The sequence below is a fragment of the Piliocolobus tephrosceles genome, chromosome 21, assembly GCF_002776525.5.
Source record: "Piliocolobus tephrosceles isolate RC106 chromosome 21, ASM277652v3, whole genome shotgun sequence".
In the NCBI taxonomy this organism is placed as follows: domain Eukaryota; kingdom Metazoa; phylum Chordata; class Mammalia; order Primates; family Cercopithecidae; genus Piliocolobus; species Piliocolobus tephrosceles.
In genome coordinates, this window is record NC_045454.1 from 10,687,344 (window position 1) to 10,703,987 (window position 16,644).

Sequence of the window (16,644 nt, forward strand, 5' to 3'; positions counted from 1 at the left end):
ATGGAGGGCATGGGCCAGGCAGGGCGTGGGTTGGGAAGGAGGTAGCAACCAACATCTACTCTCAAGCAGGCACAGACGCCACTCACAGCTGCTTCTGCAAGCTCAAGAGACTGCAGCATCTGTCCGTCGAGACACAGGCAATTTTTTGTTTGTTTGTTTGGAGACAGGGTCTTGCTCTGTCACCCAAGCTGGAGTGCAGTGGTACAATCACAACTCACTGCAGCCTCAAACTCCTGTGTTCAAGCGATCCTCCAGCCTCTACCTCCCGAGTAGCTGGGACCACAGGCACCACCACCACACTGGCTAATTTTTTAATTAAAAAAAATTTTTTTTGAGAGAGTCTCACTCTGTCACCCAGGCTAGAGTGCCGTGGCACTATCATGGCTTACTGCAACCTCTGCCTCCTGGGTTCAAGTGATTCTCATGCCTTAGCCTCCTGAGTACCTGGGATTACAGACGTGCATCATCACCTCTGGCTAATTTTTGTATTTTTAGTAGAGATGGGTTTTCGCCGTGTTGGCCAAGCTGATTTCAAACTCCTAGCTTCGTGAGCTGCCCAGCTCAGCCTCCCAAGGTGCTGGGATTACAAGCATGAGCCACCACACTCATACTAACTTTTTTGAAGATGGGATCTCACTATTTTGCCCAGGCTGGCCTCCCAAAGTGCTGGGATTACAGATGTAAGCCACCACCTCGTTGTTCTTAATATAACATATGATCAGGAGGCTGAGGCAGGAGAATGGCGTAAACCCGGAAGGTGGAGCTTGCAGTGAGCTGAGATCCATCCGGCCACTGCACTCCAGCCTGGGCGACAGAGCGAGACTCCGTCTCAAAAAAAAAAAAAAAAAAATATATATAAATATATATATATATATATATATATATATATATATATAAAACATATGATTGTATTAAGTATTTCATCTATTTCTTTTTACTTATTTAATGTGGCTACTAGAAAACAAAGATATACATGTAGCCCACATCATATTTCTGTTGGACATTGGGTCTGTACACTATTTCTAAATTTAATTTTTTCTTTTTTTTTTTTTGAGACAGAGTCTCACTCTAGGCTGGAGTGCAATGGCATGATCTTGGCTCACTGCAACCTCCACCTCCTGGGTTCAAGCAATTCTCCTGCCTCAGCCTCCCAAGTAGCTGGGATTACATACAGGTGTGCACCAACACACCAGCTAATTTTGGTACTTTTAGTAGAGATGGGGTTTCACCATGTTGGCAGGCTGGTCTCAAACTCCTGACCTCAAGTGATCTGCCTGCCTCGGCCTCCCAAAGTGCTGGGATTACAGGCACGAGCCACCACACCTGGCTGGTCTGCATGCTATTTCTAGATAATCCATGCACATTCTCACTACACAATCAAAGCAGAAATATTGTGACATGGTTTTGCTGTCTCCCCACCCAGATCTCAACTTGAATTGTATCTCTCAGAATTCCCATGTGTTGTGCGTCGGGGTCTGGTCTTTCCCTTGCTATTCTTGTGATAGTTAATAAGTCTCACAAGATCTGATGGGTTTCACAGGGGTTTCCACTTTTGCTTCTTCCTCTTCTTCTCTTGCCGCCGTCATGTAAGTAGTGCCTTTGCCTCCTGCCATGACTGTGAGACCTCCCCATCCATGTGGAACTGTAAATCCAATTAAATCTCTTTCTTCCCAGTCTTGGGTATGTCTTTATCAGCAGTGTGCAAATGGACTAATACCTACTGCAAGTCAATTATTCATTAGAAATAACACAAGATTTCAATATTCATTATTTTTATTTTCATCATTAAAGTCATGCATACTTTTTAAAAAAAAAACAGCTCAAAATAGATTACATACCATATGATTACACTGTATAACATTCTTGAAATGACAACATTATAGAACTGGAGAAATGGAGAGTGGATTCCTGGTTGCCGGGGTTTAGGGAAAAGGCTGGGGTGTGGGGGTGGAGGAGGTAGGCATCCTGGGGATCCTCGTGGTGATGGGAATGTCCCATATCTTCACTGTGTCAATGTCAATATCCTGGTTATGAGACTACACTGTAGTTTTGCAAGATGTTGCCATTGGGGGAGGCTGGGTGAAGGGTACACAAGATCCCTCTGCATCATTACTTACAACTGTGTTGAGTTTGCAATGATCTCAAAATAGAAAGTATAATTTAAAAACAAAGTAAAAACAAAACTGTAGGCTTTTTAGGTGTTTTTGTTTTTGTTTTTGCTTTTGAGACAGAGTCTCCCTCTGTCACCCAGGCTGGAGTGCAATGGAGTGACCGTGGCTCACCGCAACCTCTGCCTCCAAGGTTCAAGCAATTCTCCCACCTCAGCCTCCCAAGTAGCTGGGATTAAGGGCACCCACTACCATGCCTGGTTAATTTTTTCTATTTTTAGTGCAGATGGGGTTTCACCGTGCTGGCCAGGCTGGTCTGGAACTCCTGACCTCAGGTGATCCACCAGCCTCAGCCTCCCAAAGTTCTGGGATTACAGGCATGAGCCACTGCTCTCAGCCTAATTTTCCTTTTTAAATCAACTCACTTACAAGAGCTTAGATAACTCCATGGACTTCTGTTTTATCCCAAAGAACTTTTAAGATTCCAGTTACATTTTTTCCAACTCACCATAAAATAAATATGTTTTTTTAAAGCGAGAATCTTTCTATTTGTCTGTATTCTGAGTTCCCTGTTCACACCTATTGCTATATGGAAATACCCTAGATACGTGGGTTTCTGTTTGTTTTTCAAAAGCCTGGGATGGAAAGACGGTGTGTGGGGTGGGGGCGGGGGGGCTTCCTAGAAGGAAGCGTTCACCTCGCAAATGAGGAAGGCTGAGAAGAGTTCCACTGGAAGAGGAGGAGCAAGTCTGGGAAAGCCAGGCGACATGGAGGAGAGTTAGTTAGCTAAGGTAAGGCCATCCCACGAAGAGCGGAGTGAAAACAAGCGGAAGGAGAGTGGCCGGGAAGGAAGGGGACATTGCGCCACAGTGGCCCACGAGTCTATCGCTTACACCGCCTGGGTCTTCTCGGTCGTAGCGTCCACTGTGGAGCGCGTGAATGATTTGCTCTCCCTGACCACGGACTCTTCAGTCAACACGTTCCGGAGGAGGCTGGGGAGGGATTTCCGCAGTCGACCCTGGAAGCCCTGGCCAGCCACTACGTAGATGACGGGGTTGATGCAACAGTTGATGTAGGCAAAGGAGATAGACAGGGAGTCCAGCTTCTTCAGCTGCATGTAGGTGGGTGATGACTGGTGCAGGAAGGACATCATTGTCCCCGTCACCTGGTAGGGCAACCAGAAGATAAAGAAACTGGCCACCACCGCCACCACCACCTTGAGTGTCTTGGTGGACCTCGTGGCCCTGCGGCTCCACGTCCGGAGCAGGAGGAAGGTGTAACAGATTGTGAGCGTGAGTAGGGGCCACAGGAAGCCCACGACCAGACGGACGATGGCCACAGCTTGCTCCCGCCGTGTGTCGTCCTTGTAGTCCACGCCACACACCACCTTTGTTGAAAAATAGTCCTGCCGGACCACGCGGTACAGGAAGGAGGGTATGGTCAGCAGCAGGGCTAAACCCCAAGCCACGGCACAGGCCATCCAGGCCAAGCCGGCCCCTCGGAAGTTCTGGCACCAGATGGGGTTAAACACCAGCAGAAAGCGGTCGGCACTGATGGTGGCCAGGAGCAGGATGCTGGCGTACATGTTGAGTAGGATAAGGGAGGGCAGGATGCGGCAGGCGGTCTCACCAAAGGGCCAGTGGTGATGCTGCACGATGGAGGTGAACAAGATGGGCAGCGCCAGGCAGGACAGGAAGTCAGCTACCGCCAAGTTGAGGAACCAGATGGCATTGATGTTCCGCTTGACCTCGAATGCCGTCACCCAGACCACCAGGGCATTGCCCAGCACTCCCACCAGGAAGACGACTGCAAAGACGACCAAGGCCAGGATGTCTGGAACACGCAGCGTGTTAGAAGTTTTATCCACAGGGATGCGGGGATCCAGGACAGTCTTGTCATCGTAGTGCCCATAATCATGGGTGGTACTACTGAAGGGGTCCTAAGGGGAATTGGAGAGAGCAGAGAGGATGAGTCTGCAGACACGTGCCCAGGGAGGGGACATCCTGGCCCAGGCATGTGGCTTTTCCCCCATGTGGCTTTTTCTTCCTAGGAAATGGGGATGCTGAGGGCTGAGAGTCAGCTAGGGTGTCATACCACTTACTACAATATTGAGGCAGATGCAGTGGCTCACGCCTGTAATCCCAGCACTTTGGGAGGCCGAGGCGGGTGGACGGCTTGAGCCCAGGAGTTCAAGCATAGCCTGGGCAACATGGCAAAAACCCGTCTCTACTGAAAATACAAAAATTAGCCGGATGTGGTTGCACTTGCCTGTCGTCCCAGCTACTCCAGAGGCTGAGGTGGGAGGATCACCTGAGCCCAGGAGGCGGAGGTTGCAGTGAGCTGAGATCACATCATTGCACTCCAGCCTGGGTGACAGAGTGAGACCCTGTCTCAAAAAAAAAAAAAAAAATTGAAATGATTCCATGCTGGTTGGGCCCCTTGCCAGCCTGCTGCCTCTCCCCTCAGCCCCATCCTGTGAAGTCCCTGGACTTCCCCACTTCCCCACAATCCAGAAACCTAATGGTTAAAGTCTCGCCCTACTGCAAGGCTGTAGCCACTACCCATTCAGACTGGTCAGTGAAGGACACACCGCTTGTTATTTTTTTATTTTTATTTTTGGAGACAGAGTCTCACTTTATTGGCCAGGCTGGAGTGCAGTGGCACGACCTCGGCTCACTGCAACCTCTGCCTCTTGGGTTTGAGCGATTCTTGTGCCTCAGCCTTCTGAGTAGCTGGGATTACAGGTGCCCACCAACATGCCTGACTAATTTTTGTATTTTTAGTAGAGACAGGGTTTCACCATGTTGGCCAGGCTGGTCTCAAACTCCTGACCTCAGGTGACCCACCCGCCTTGGCCTCCCAAAGTGCTGGGATTACAGGCATGAGCCACTGTGCCTGGCCATTCCTATAGTTTGAACCAAGAAGAAAAAGATTATAAAGCTTAGCAAAAGAACATAAGACCACAAAACGCCCATGACTACATAAAGCCCCACGTTGCCTAATCTGATTGCATGTTCTTGTCACACTGTGAACCTGGGTGAACCCGCCCAGCTGAGAGTTCGAGGCATCTGTAGATTGGAAAACAAGGTTCCTTGTTGGGAAAAGGCTTGTGGGGTGCCTGTATAAACCGGCCATAAAAATAGAATGTTGGGGACCAGCCTCTACAGTTCCTGTTGTGCAATAATGCGGTGTGCTAAAACAAACAAATGAAAGCAGATGGTCTTTAGTTAAAATTTGGATATTTTTCTCACCATGGATGTTTTTGCATTAATTTTGATTCTTTAAAAGACTGTAGGCCGGGCGCGGTGGCTCAAGCCTGTAATCCCAGCACTTTGGGAGGCCGAGACGGGCAGATCACGAGGTCAGGAGATCGAGACCATCCTGGCGAACACGGTGAAACCCCGTCTCTACTAAAAAAAATACAAAAACTAGCTGGGCGAGGTGGCAGGCGCTTGTAGTCCCAGCTACTCGGGAGGCTGAGGCAGGAGAATGGCAGGAACCCGGGAGGTGGAGCTTGCAGTGAGCTGAGATCCGGCCACTGCACTCCAGCCTGGGCGACAGAGCCAGACTCCGTCTCAAAAAGAAAAAAAAAGACTGTATGGGGCTGGGCGTGGTGGCTCACACCTGTAATTCCAGCACTTTGGGAGGCCAAGGCAGGCGGATCACGAGGTCAAGAGATCGAGACCAGCCTGGCCAACATGGTGAAACCCCATCTCTACTAAAAATACAAAAATTAGCCAGGCATGGTGGTGGGCACCTGTAGTCCCAGCTACTACTCGGGAGGCCGAGGCAGGAGAATTGCTTGAACCCAAGAGGTGGAGGTTGCAGTGAGCTGAGATTATGCCACTGCACTCCAGCCTAGCAACAGAGTGAGACTGTCCAAAAAAAAAAAGATTGCATAAAAACACTATTTTAAAAAACTTTTTAGAGACAGAGTCTCTGTCACCCAGGCTGGAGTACAAGCGGTGTGATCATGACTCACTACAGCCTCGATCTCCGAGGCTCGAGCAACCTTCTCGCCTCAGCCTCCCAAGTAGCTGTGATTACAGGCACACACCACCATGCCTGGCTTATTTTTTTAATTTTTAGTAGAGATGGGGTCTTGCTATGTTGCCAGGTTGGTCTCAAACTCCTGGCCTCAAACAATTCACCTGCTTCAGCCTCCCAAAGTGCTAGGATTACAGGTATGAGTCTATGCGAATGCTTTTGACTTGGGCTCCAGTAGTCCAGTAGTAGTAGGCTCAGAATGGCACTCAGGTTAGCAGCACTGGATTTGGAGTCAGTCCCCTAGGGTTCAGATCCTGACTGCCCTATGTGAAGCCCGTGTGACCCTCCGCACGTTCATCTACTGCTCTTCGCCTCCCTTTTTATCCTCCCATAGAAAGCCGAGTAGCCCATCTGGTCTTTTTTTTTTTTTTTTGAGACTGAGTTTTGCTCTTGTTGCCCAGGCTGGAGTGCAGTGGTGCGATCTCTGCTCACTACAACCTCCGCCTCCCGGGTTCAAGCGATTCTCCTGCCTCAGCCTCCTGAGTAGCTGGGAATACAGGCATGCACCACCATGTCCATGTCCGGCTAATTCTGTATTTTTAGTAGAGACGGGGTTTCTCCATGTTGGTCAGGCTGGTCTCGAACTCCCAACCTCAGATGATCTACCTGCCTCGGCCTCCCAAAGTGCTGGGATTACAGGCATGAGCCACCGTGCCCGGCCAGCAGCCCATCTGTTCTATCAGATATCATTTCAAAACCCAAAGCCATTAGGAGGAGTTATCTTTTTTTTTTTTTTTGAGACAGAGTCTCACTCTGTCACCAGGCTGGAGTGCAGTGGCGGGATCTTGGATCTCTGCCTCCCGGGTTCAAGCGATTCTCCTGCCTCAATCTCCTGAGTAGCTGGGATTACAGGCAATGTGCCACCACGCCCAGCTTATTTTTGTATTTTTTAGTAGAGACAGGGTTTCACCATGTTGGTCAGGCTGGTCTCGAACTCCTGACCTTGTGATCTGCCCACCTCGGCCTCCCAAAGTGCTGGGATTACAGGCAAGACCCACCACGCCCGGCCAGGAGTTATCAATTTCAAGTAGATTTTGCTGATTTTTTAGGTGTGCTGTTATTTCACCTGTTCCTCTCTCCCTTGGTTTTGCTGTAAAGTGGTAGTTTGAGATCTAGAACTTTGATTAGATTTAGGTACAATTCTTTTTGGGGGGGGGGCAAAAATTACTTCATAGATGGTTCTGTGTCTTTTCTGCTGCCTCACATCAGTGGCATCGAATCTCTGATTGCCTCTCTTCTTGGGACACTAAGACGGATTGTAGGATCATGGTGCCAACCCTGAACAAAATGTTTGGGGGCAGCAAGAGGAAGATACAAACAGGAATAAGAAATAGATTTTTTTTACCAAGCATTGTGGCTTATGTCTGTGATCCCAGCTCTTTGGAGGCCAAGGTGGGAGGATTGCTTGAGCCCAGGAGTTAGAGACCAGCCTGGGCAACATAGCAAGACCCTGTCTCTACAAAAAAAAAAAAAAAAAAAAAAAAAGTAGCCAGGTATGGTGGTGTACTCCTGTGGTCCTAGATACTTGGAAGGGTGAGGCAAGAGGATCACTAGAGCCTAGGAGGTCAAGGCTGCAGTGAGCTATGATCACACCACTGCACTCCAGCCTGGGCAACATAGTGAGACCCTCTCTCACAAAAATAACAATAATATTACAGGCAAATGTGACTATTTGGGGCCAGTGATGCAGGGTAGAAGATTTTTTTTTTTTTTTTTTTTGAGGCGGAGTCTCGCTCTGTCGCCCAGGCTGGAGTGCAGTGGCCGGATCTCGGCTCACTGCAAACTCCGCCTCCCGGGTTCACGCCATTCTCCTACCTCAGCCTCCCGAGTAGCTGGGACTACAGGCACCCGCAACCTCGTCCGGCTAGTTTTTTGTATTTTTTAGTAGAGACGGGGTTTCACTGTGTTAGCCAGGATGGTTTCGATCTCCTGACCTCGTGATCCGCCCGTCTCGGCCTCCCAAAGTGCTGGGATTACAGGCTTGAGCCACCGCGCCCGGCAGGGTAGAAGAATTTACCAAGACAGTTGTAGGTAAAGAAAAGCAGATTTATTAGAGAAAGTAGGAAAATATGTTGTAAGAGTGTAATGGGCAGGTCAGCAACAGAGGAGCTAACCGCAAAGAGACAACGGCTCGCTAGTGATTTTATATGATGGTGCTTGTGCTGTGTGTGAAAAGGGCTTTGTGAAGTTCCAGTAATACCAAGGTTGCAGTGAGCTAACTTGCATTTTTCTATTAGCTGAGTGTCTGGCGATAGCTGGACGCAGGAAAATTGGGAGTTATTTGCATAGGAGAGCTGTGTGTCCTAGACCATGAAGAGAGGCAGATGTATAGTTTATCTCCTTCCTCTTATTGCTTTCCCTGGGTCCTGCCAGCCTGACTCCTTTTCCCTAATTAGGACTGCACAAAAAACACTCCAGCAAAAGGAGCAACTCGAGGGAGAGAGAGGAGGAGAGGGAAGGAGGAAGGAAGGAAGGGAAGAGGAAAAAGAGAGAAGAGAGGGAGGAGGGAATGAAGGAGGGAATGAAGGAGGGTGAAAGGAAGAAAGGCAGGAAGAAAGAAAAGAAACAGGCCGGGCGCGGTGGCTCAAGCCTGTAATCCCAGCACTTTGGGAGGCCGAGACGGGCGGATCACGAGGTCAGGAGATCAAGACCATCCTGGCTAACACGGTGAAACCCCGTCTCTACTAAAATACAAAAAATTAGCCGGGCGAGGTGGCGGGCGCCTGTAGTCCCAGCTACTTGGGAGGCTGAGGCAGGAGAATGGTGTAAGCCCGGGAGGCGGAGCTTGCAGTGAGCTGAGATCCGGCCACTGCACTCCAGCCTGGGCGACAGAGCGAGACTCCGTCTCAAAAAAAAAAAAGAAACAAAGGAGGGAAGAGGAAATTAGGGAGGAAGAAAGCAGAGAGGGAGAGAGGGACAGAGGGAGGAAGGAGAGCAGGGCTATAGATGACTAAGAATGGCAGTGGTGGATTTGTAGGGGCTTATAATATTCTCTTCACTTTTGTGTGTTTGAAATTTCCACAATAAAATAAAGAACAGGCCAGGTGCAGTGGCTCATGCCTGTAATCCCAACAATTTGGGAGGCTGAGGCAGGTGGATCACTTGGGTCAGGAGTTCTAGACCAGCCTGGGCAACATGGTGAAACCCCATCTCTACTAAAAATACAAAACATTAGCCAGGTGTGGTGGTGTGTGCCTGTAGTCCCAGCTACTTGGGAGGCTAAGGTAGGAGAATTTCTGGAACCCAGGAGGCGGAGGTTGCAGTGAGCCGAGATTGCACCACTGCACTCCAGCCTGGGCAACAGAGCAAGACCCCACCTCAAAATAAAATAAAATAAAATAGGCCGGGCACGGTGGCTCACGCCTGTAATCCCAGCACTTTGGGAGGCCGAGGCGGGCAGATCACGAGGTCAGGAGATCGAGACCATCCTGGCTAACACTGTGAAACCCCGTCTCTACTAAAGATACAAAAAATTAGCTGGGCGTGGTGGTACACGCCTGTAGTCCTAGCTACTTGGGAGGCTGAGGCAGGAGAATGGCGTGAACCTGGGAGGCAGAGCTTTCAGTGAGCCGAGATCGCGCCACTGCACTCCAGCCTGGGCGATAAAGCGAGACTCTGTCTCAAAATAAATAAATAAATAAATAATAAAATAAAATAAAATAAAATAAGCTCATGCCTATAATCCCAACAATCTGGGAGGCCGAGGTGGGCAGATCACCTGAGGTCAGGAGTTTGAGACCAGCCTGGCCAACATGGTGAAACCCCATCTCTACTAAAAATACAAAAATTAGCCGGGCATGGTGGTGGGCACCTATAATCCCAGCTACTCGGGAGGCTGAGGCAGAATTGCTTGAACCCAGGAGGCAGAGGTTGCAGTGAGCCGAGATAGCCCCATTGCACTCCAGCCTGAGCAACAGAGTGAGACTCCATCTAAAAAAAAAAGAACAAAAAGGTCCTGATCACTTCTTCCTAGACAGAGCTGCAGGAAGCTGTCATGCACCCAAGAAAGAAAGGCTGCAGTCCATGGCAGCTGGACTGGAGAAAGCCTTGTAGGTGAAATCTGTGCCCAGAGCCATCAGACACTGCAGTAAAGCACCCATCAAGGCACTGAGTGGTCATACGAAAGCAGCCAGTACTTACTGAGCACCAGTACTTACTTACTGAGCACCTGCTATACGTGCCACATGGAATTTGTTCTTTCGATCCTGACCACAACCTACAAGGAGGTTCTGTTAATATGCCCATTTCAGGCCAGGTGTGGTGGCTCACGCCTGTAACCCCAGCACTTTAGGAGACTGAGGTGGGCAAATCACCTGAGGTCAGGGGTTCAAGACCAGCCTGGCCAACACAGAGTCTCGCTCTGTGGCCAGGCTGGAGTGCAGTGGCACAATCTCAGGTCACTGCAACCTCTGCTTCCCAGGTTCAAGTGAATCTCCTGCCTCAGCCTCCTGAGTAGCTGGGACTAAAGGCGCCACCACCATGCCCCACTAATTTTTGTATTTTTAGTAGAGACAGGGTTTCACCACGTTAGTTAGGCTGGTCTCAAACTCCTGACCTCCGCCCACCTTGGCCTCCCAAAGTGCTGGGATTACAGGCGTGAGCCACCGCACCTGGCCTGGTTTTTACACCTTTAAAATATTCACCTTTAAGATTAAATAAGATGAAAAATGCCTAAGCACCTAGCACAGCGTCTGACACAGAGAAGGGGACAAGAAGTGGCAGCCATTGGTATTATTATTTGTCAATACTTTGATTATTGAAGAGTTCAGATCCACATCTCTGAACCACTTTTTTTTTTTTTTTGGAGACTGGGTCTCACTCTGCTACCCAGGCTGTAGCTCAGGGGTGCAACCTCGGCTCACTGCAGCCTTGACTTCTCAGGCTCAGGTGATCCTCCTGCCTCAGCCTCCCAGGCAGCTGGGACTACAGGTGCATACTACTGTGCCCAGCTAATTTTTAATTTTCTGTAAAGAGGAGGGTCTCACTGTGCTGCCCAGGCTGGTCTCGAACTCCTGGGTTCAAGCAATCCTCCCGCCTTGGACTCCCAAAGTGCTGAGATTACAGGCCCGGCTCCCTTTTTATATTTCATTTTCTCTCTTTTTTTTTTTTTTTTTTTTGAGATGGGGTCTTGATCTGTCACCCAGGCTTGTGTGCAGTGGTGCAATCATGGATCACTGTCACCCCAACCCCCCTGGCTCAAGCAATCCTCCTGCCTCAGCCTCTCGAGTAGCTAGGACTACAATTGTGTACCACCACACCCAGCTAATTTTTGTTTTTTCTTTTTTTTTCTTTTTTTTCTTTTTTTTTGTAGAGATGGGGTCTCGTTTTGTTGCACAGGATGGTCTCAAACTCCTGACTTCAAGCAACCCTCCAGGCTTGAACTCCCAAGGTGCTGAGATTACAGATGTAAAAGTCACCATGCCTGGATAGTCTTTCTTTTTTTATTTCTAGTTCCCTAACATTGTGCCTGCCCAAGTTTAACCAGGCTGTGGGCAGTGGGCATTTACTGATGGAATCACCCTCATGAGTAAATTATTGAAAGCTAAGATGTCACTTTCTGCTAATGAGTGAATGAAAAAGGGGTTGTTTAGTCATGTGGTAGAATATTACTCAGCCATGAAAAGGAAGTGCTAACACATGCTACAATGTGGATGAATCTTGAAAACACGATGCTAAGTGAAAGAAGCCATTCAAAAAAGGCCACTAAAAATACACAAATTAGCCGGCATGTTGGTGCACCCCGTAATCACAGCTACTTCAGAGGCTGAGGCAGGAGAATCACTTGAACCTGGGAGGCGGAGGTTGCAGTAAGCTGAGATCGTGCCACTGCACTCCGGCCTTGACTGAGAAATACTTCTGTCTCAAAAAAAAAAAAAAGATGATAGAAAGATGGATGGATATGAATGAATGAATGGATGGATGGATAGATAACGAATGGGCAAATGAGTGGATGCATGGATGATGGATAGACAGATGACTGATAGACAATGGATAGATAGAGATATGATTGGGAGATAGATGATGGATAGGTAGATAGACAATGGGCTGGGTGTGGTGGCTCATGCCTGTAACCACTTGAGGTCAGAAGATCAAGACCAGCCTGGCCAACATAGCGAAACCCCATCTCCACTAAAAGTACAAAAAAATTAGCTGGGCATGGTGGTGTGTGCCTGTAGTCCCAGCTACTTGGGAGGGGAGACAGGAGAATCACTTGAACCTGGAAAGTGGAGGTTGCAGTGACTCAAGATTACTCTACTGCACTCCAGCCTGGACAACAGATCAAGACTCTGTCTCAAAAAAAAAAAAAAAAGCTAGATAATGGATGGATGGATGGATGGATGGATGGATGGATGGATGGATGGATGAATGGATGGATGGATAATGGAGAGATAGGTAGAGTAAATTGGGAGAGCCTGGGTAAAATGTATATGTATATGAGCCTGTTCCATTCTTGCCATTTTTCTATAAGTTTGAAAATGTTTCCAAATAGAAGGTTAACATTGTTTAAAATATTTTCATTGGTAAACAGCCCCCGCCCTCAGCCACCCACCTCTTCTATTGCCCACTCCTAGCACCCTAAGTTCCTGTTTCCTACTCTGGGACACCCCCGCTCCAGGTCCCAACGCTCATGTCACTAAACAGTTAACACTAGGTGCAGCAGGAGGCCCTAGACCCTGCCCAGGGCTCCTCTGCACTCTAGCACGTTGTTAAATATTTTGAATGTCCCCCTTGGCTGTGACACACGAAAGTAACTTTTGCCTCTGCTGGTTTCGCATGCTCCCAGCAACCCTTGACTACAGAATGACTCAGATCCTCTTAAGGGAAGCCTCCTCACCCTCTGCTCTGACATTGCCTTGTCACTCCCTCGTCAGCTGACAAAGCTCCTTTCCTGCCATGAGCTCGCTCAGTCCTTTCCTCTGGTTAACTTCAGAAAGGCAGAAAAAATATGCTGATTCCAACATCCTGTGGTTTCCAGGATCTTCAGACGCAAATGGCTTGCAAAGTTTTGCCACTGCGTCACCACTCCAAAGACTGGAAATAACTGAAGTGTCCAGCAAGAGGGGACTGGCTAAATTAATGATGGTACATCCAGGCAACGGAATACTACACAGCTATCAAAAAGAAAGGAAAAGTTGGCCAGGTGCAGTGGCTCATGCCTGTAATCCTAGCACTTTGGGAGGCTGAAGCAGGAGGATTTCTTGAGCCCAGGAGTTCAAGATCAGCCTGGGAAACCTAGCAAGACCCTATCCCTACAAAAAAGAAAAAAAACAAACAAAAAGAATGAGGAAGTTGTTTATATAATGATGTGGAAAGACCTCCAAGATCCGGGGCGAGGCCAGGCGCGGTGACTCACTCCTGTAATCCCAGCACTTTGGGAGGCCAAGGAGGGCGGATCACTTGAGGTCAGGAGTTCAAGACCAGCCTGGCCAACATAGTGAAACCCCATCTCTACTAAAAATACAAAAGTTAGCTGGGTGTGATGGCAAGCACTTGTAATTCTAGCTACTCAGGAGACTGAGGCAGGAAAATCACTCGAACCCGGGAGGCAGAGGTTGTAGTGAGCTGAGATCGCACCACTATACTTCATCCTGAGCGACAGAGCGAGACTCCATCTCTAAAAAATAAAATAAGCTGGACACAGTAGCTCACGCCTGTAATCCCAGCACTTTGAGAAGCCGAGGCAGGAAGATTGCTTGAGGCCAGGAGTTTGAGACCAGCCTGGCCAACAGGGTGAAACCCTGTCTCTACTAAAAATACAAAAATACAAAAATTAGCCAGGTGTGGTGGTGGGCACCTGTAGTCCCAGCTACCTGGGAGGCTGAGGCAGGAGAATCACTTGAACCCAGGAGGTGGAGGTTACAGTGAGCTGAGATCACGCCCCTGCACTCCAGCCTGGGCAACAGAGCAAGACACTGTCTCGAAAAAACAAAAAGATAAGGAGAGGACAGATCTCTGCAGCTATTTCACAGTAAAGACTGAGATCGGTTTTGGGGTTCCCTGCATCACACTAGTCCTTACTTTGTTCCCTAAGCCTTTGTGCTCTCAGACATCTGTAAACTGTTTCTGGAAGGATCTACCACAAACTGGCATCCCATGGTTGCCTCTGGGTAGGGGAGGGGGCAATAAAAAGGAGTCAGAGGGCCAGGCACGGTGGCTCACACCTGTAATCCCAGCACTTTGGGAGACCAAAGTGGGTGGATCACCTGAGGTCAGGAGTTCAAGACCAGCCTGGCCAACATGGTGAAACTCTGTCACTACTATAAAGACAAAAAATCACCCAGGCGTGGTGGCGCATGCCTGTAATCCCAGCTACTTGGGAGGCTGAGGCAGGAGAATTGCTTGAACCCAGGAGGCGGAGGTTGTGGTGAGCCAAGATCGTGCCATTGCACTCTAGTCTGGGCAACAAGAGTAAAACTCCGTCTCAAAAAAAAAAAAAAGAAAAGAAAAGAAAAGGAGTCAGAGGCTCTGGGGTAGGGAGGGAGAATGAGTTTTCTTTTTTTTTTTTCTGTTAGTTTTTTGAGACGGAGTCTCACTCTATTGCCAGATTGGAGTGCAGTGGCGCAATCTCAGCTCACTGCAACCTCCGCCTCCTGGGTTCAAGCGATTGTCATGTCTCAGCCTCCCAAGTAGCTGGGACTACAGGCGCCCGCTAACACGCCCAGCTAATTTTTGTATTTTTAGTAGAGACGGAGTTTCACCATGTTGGCTAGGATGGTTTCAATCTCCTGACCTCGTGATCCGCCCGCCTCGGCCTCCCAAAGTGCTGGGATTACAGGCATGAGCCACCGCATCCGGCTGAGAATGAATTTTTACCAAGTGCCCTTTGGTACTTTGTAGTATGTTTTGGAAAGCAAAAAGCAGCAGCAGCAGAGAGTGCCATTTGCCCTGGTCTGATCTCAAGGGTGGAACGCAGGAATGAAGCAACATGAGCCCCCTCCCTGGTCCATCCAAATTGTCTTCCGTTTCCTCTTTGACGCAGATGAAGCAAGGCAATGCCTGTGTTATAGCAGGTGCTGAGTCGCAGCTCTGCTGGCTCAGTGCCCAGGCCGCCGGACGCAGGGATGACGGGGACCTTCATCTAGCCTGGGGTGCGTTCCTTCTGACGCTCGCAGAATCCATGGCATAACCTCATTCTGCCACCAACCACGGAGGGACCCCAGCCATCTCTGCTCCTGCCTGGGCTTCGGTTTCCCCATCTCTATCATGTAGAACATCTGAAACGACCAGGCGCAATGGCCTGACACAAGTAATCCCAGAGCTTTGGGAGGCCAAGGTGGGAGGATGGCTTGAGGCCAGGAGTTCAAGACCAGCCCTGACAACATAGCAAGAACCCATCTCTACAAGAATAAAAATTTTAAAAATGAGCCGGACATAGTGGTGCATGCCTGTGGTCCCAGGTACTCAGAAGGCTAAAGTGGGAGGATCACTTGAGCCCGAGTTCAAGACTGCAGTGAGCTATGACAGTGCCACTGCACTCCAGCCTGGGCAACAGTGCAAGATCCCAAGTTGGAAAATAAAAGAACATCTATCTGCAAGAGCTTGTAACTTTACCATTCCTCCAAACTGGTTCTTTCCAGCCTCCCAACATTTTCTCTGCCATTCCCACTGCCTGGAAGGCCTTCTCTAGATCTTTTCACTTGTGGAATTCTTTTTTTAAAAAAATACAGACGGGGTATCACTATGTTGGCCAGGCTGGTCTTGAACTCCTGGCCTCAAGCAATCCTCCCACCTTGGCACAATCCCCAATGTGCTGTGATTACGGCATGAGCCAACGCGCTCGGCTGCTTGTGGAATTCTTAGTCATCTTACGACACCCAACTCAAGGGTCCCCTCCCCTGGGGAGTTTTCTCGGACCCCAGCCCCATGAGGTTGCTGTGGCTCCCACAACTTGACAATCTTATTCCCATGGCCACATCCCAGTCCTGGAGTGTTAGAGCCTGGGATGTGGAAGACAGGGAGAGAGAAGGAAAGGGAGAGACAGACAGAGTTGATGGTGAGAGTTGGAGAGAGAAAGGACCCACGGGAGCAGAGATGGGAGGGACCCTGGGCAAAGCTTCCTGCTCCCATTCCCCTTCGAGACTCACCATGTTCTGGTCTCCTGGGCTCCCCGAGGATCGAAGGTCCCTCCTGCCCAAGGGCTGTGGTTTTTAAAGCCTCAAGAGAAGATGCAGGGAGGAAATGACCATCTTTCTCTCTGGGGCTCTCATTGGTCTGCACACTGGGCACTGCGGCCAGAGCTCCCTCTGCGGGGCACACACCCAGGGGACTCTAACCACCTCCTCCCAGGCAGAGAAGGGGGGCCGGCGCTCGGAAAACCGAGGAAGTTCCTTTGTAGGCTCGGCCCGTCTTCTGGCCTTGATTTCCCTAGTTGGGGCCCTCTCTCTCTCTGTCTCTCTCTCTCTCTGTCTCTCTGTCTCTCTCTGTCCCTCTCTCTCTGTCTCTCTCTCTCTGTCCCTCTCTCTCTCTGTCTCTCTCTGTCTCTCTCTCT

The 16,644-nt window shown here is 49.3% G+C and overlaps 1 protein-coding gene across 1 annotated transcript; it reads right to left on the reverse strand.

The window, feature by feature from the left end:
• Positions 1-1,770: 1,770 nt before the first annotated feature.
• On the reverse strand, positions 1,771-16,395 carry C5AR1 (complement C5a receptor 1). The gene is made up of 2 exons (XM_026457336.1): positions 16,241-16,395; positions 1,771-4,047 (listed from the first exon to the last, which is right to left on the reverse strand). The coding sequence occupies exons 1-2, from the start codon at positions 16,241-16,243 to the stop codon at positions 2,998-3,000; spliced, it is 1,053 nt and encodes a 350-aa protein (XP_026313121.1). The 5' UTR covers positions 16,244-16,395; the 3' UTR covers positions 1,771-2,997.
• Between the last annotated feature and the right edge of the window lie 249 nt (positions 16,396-16,644).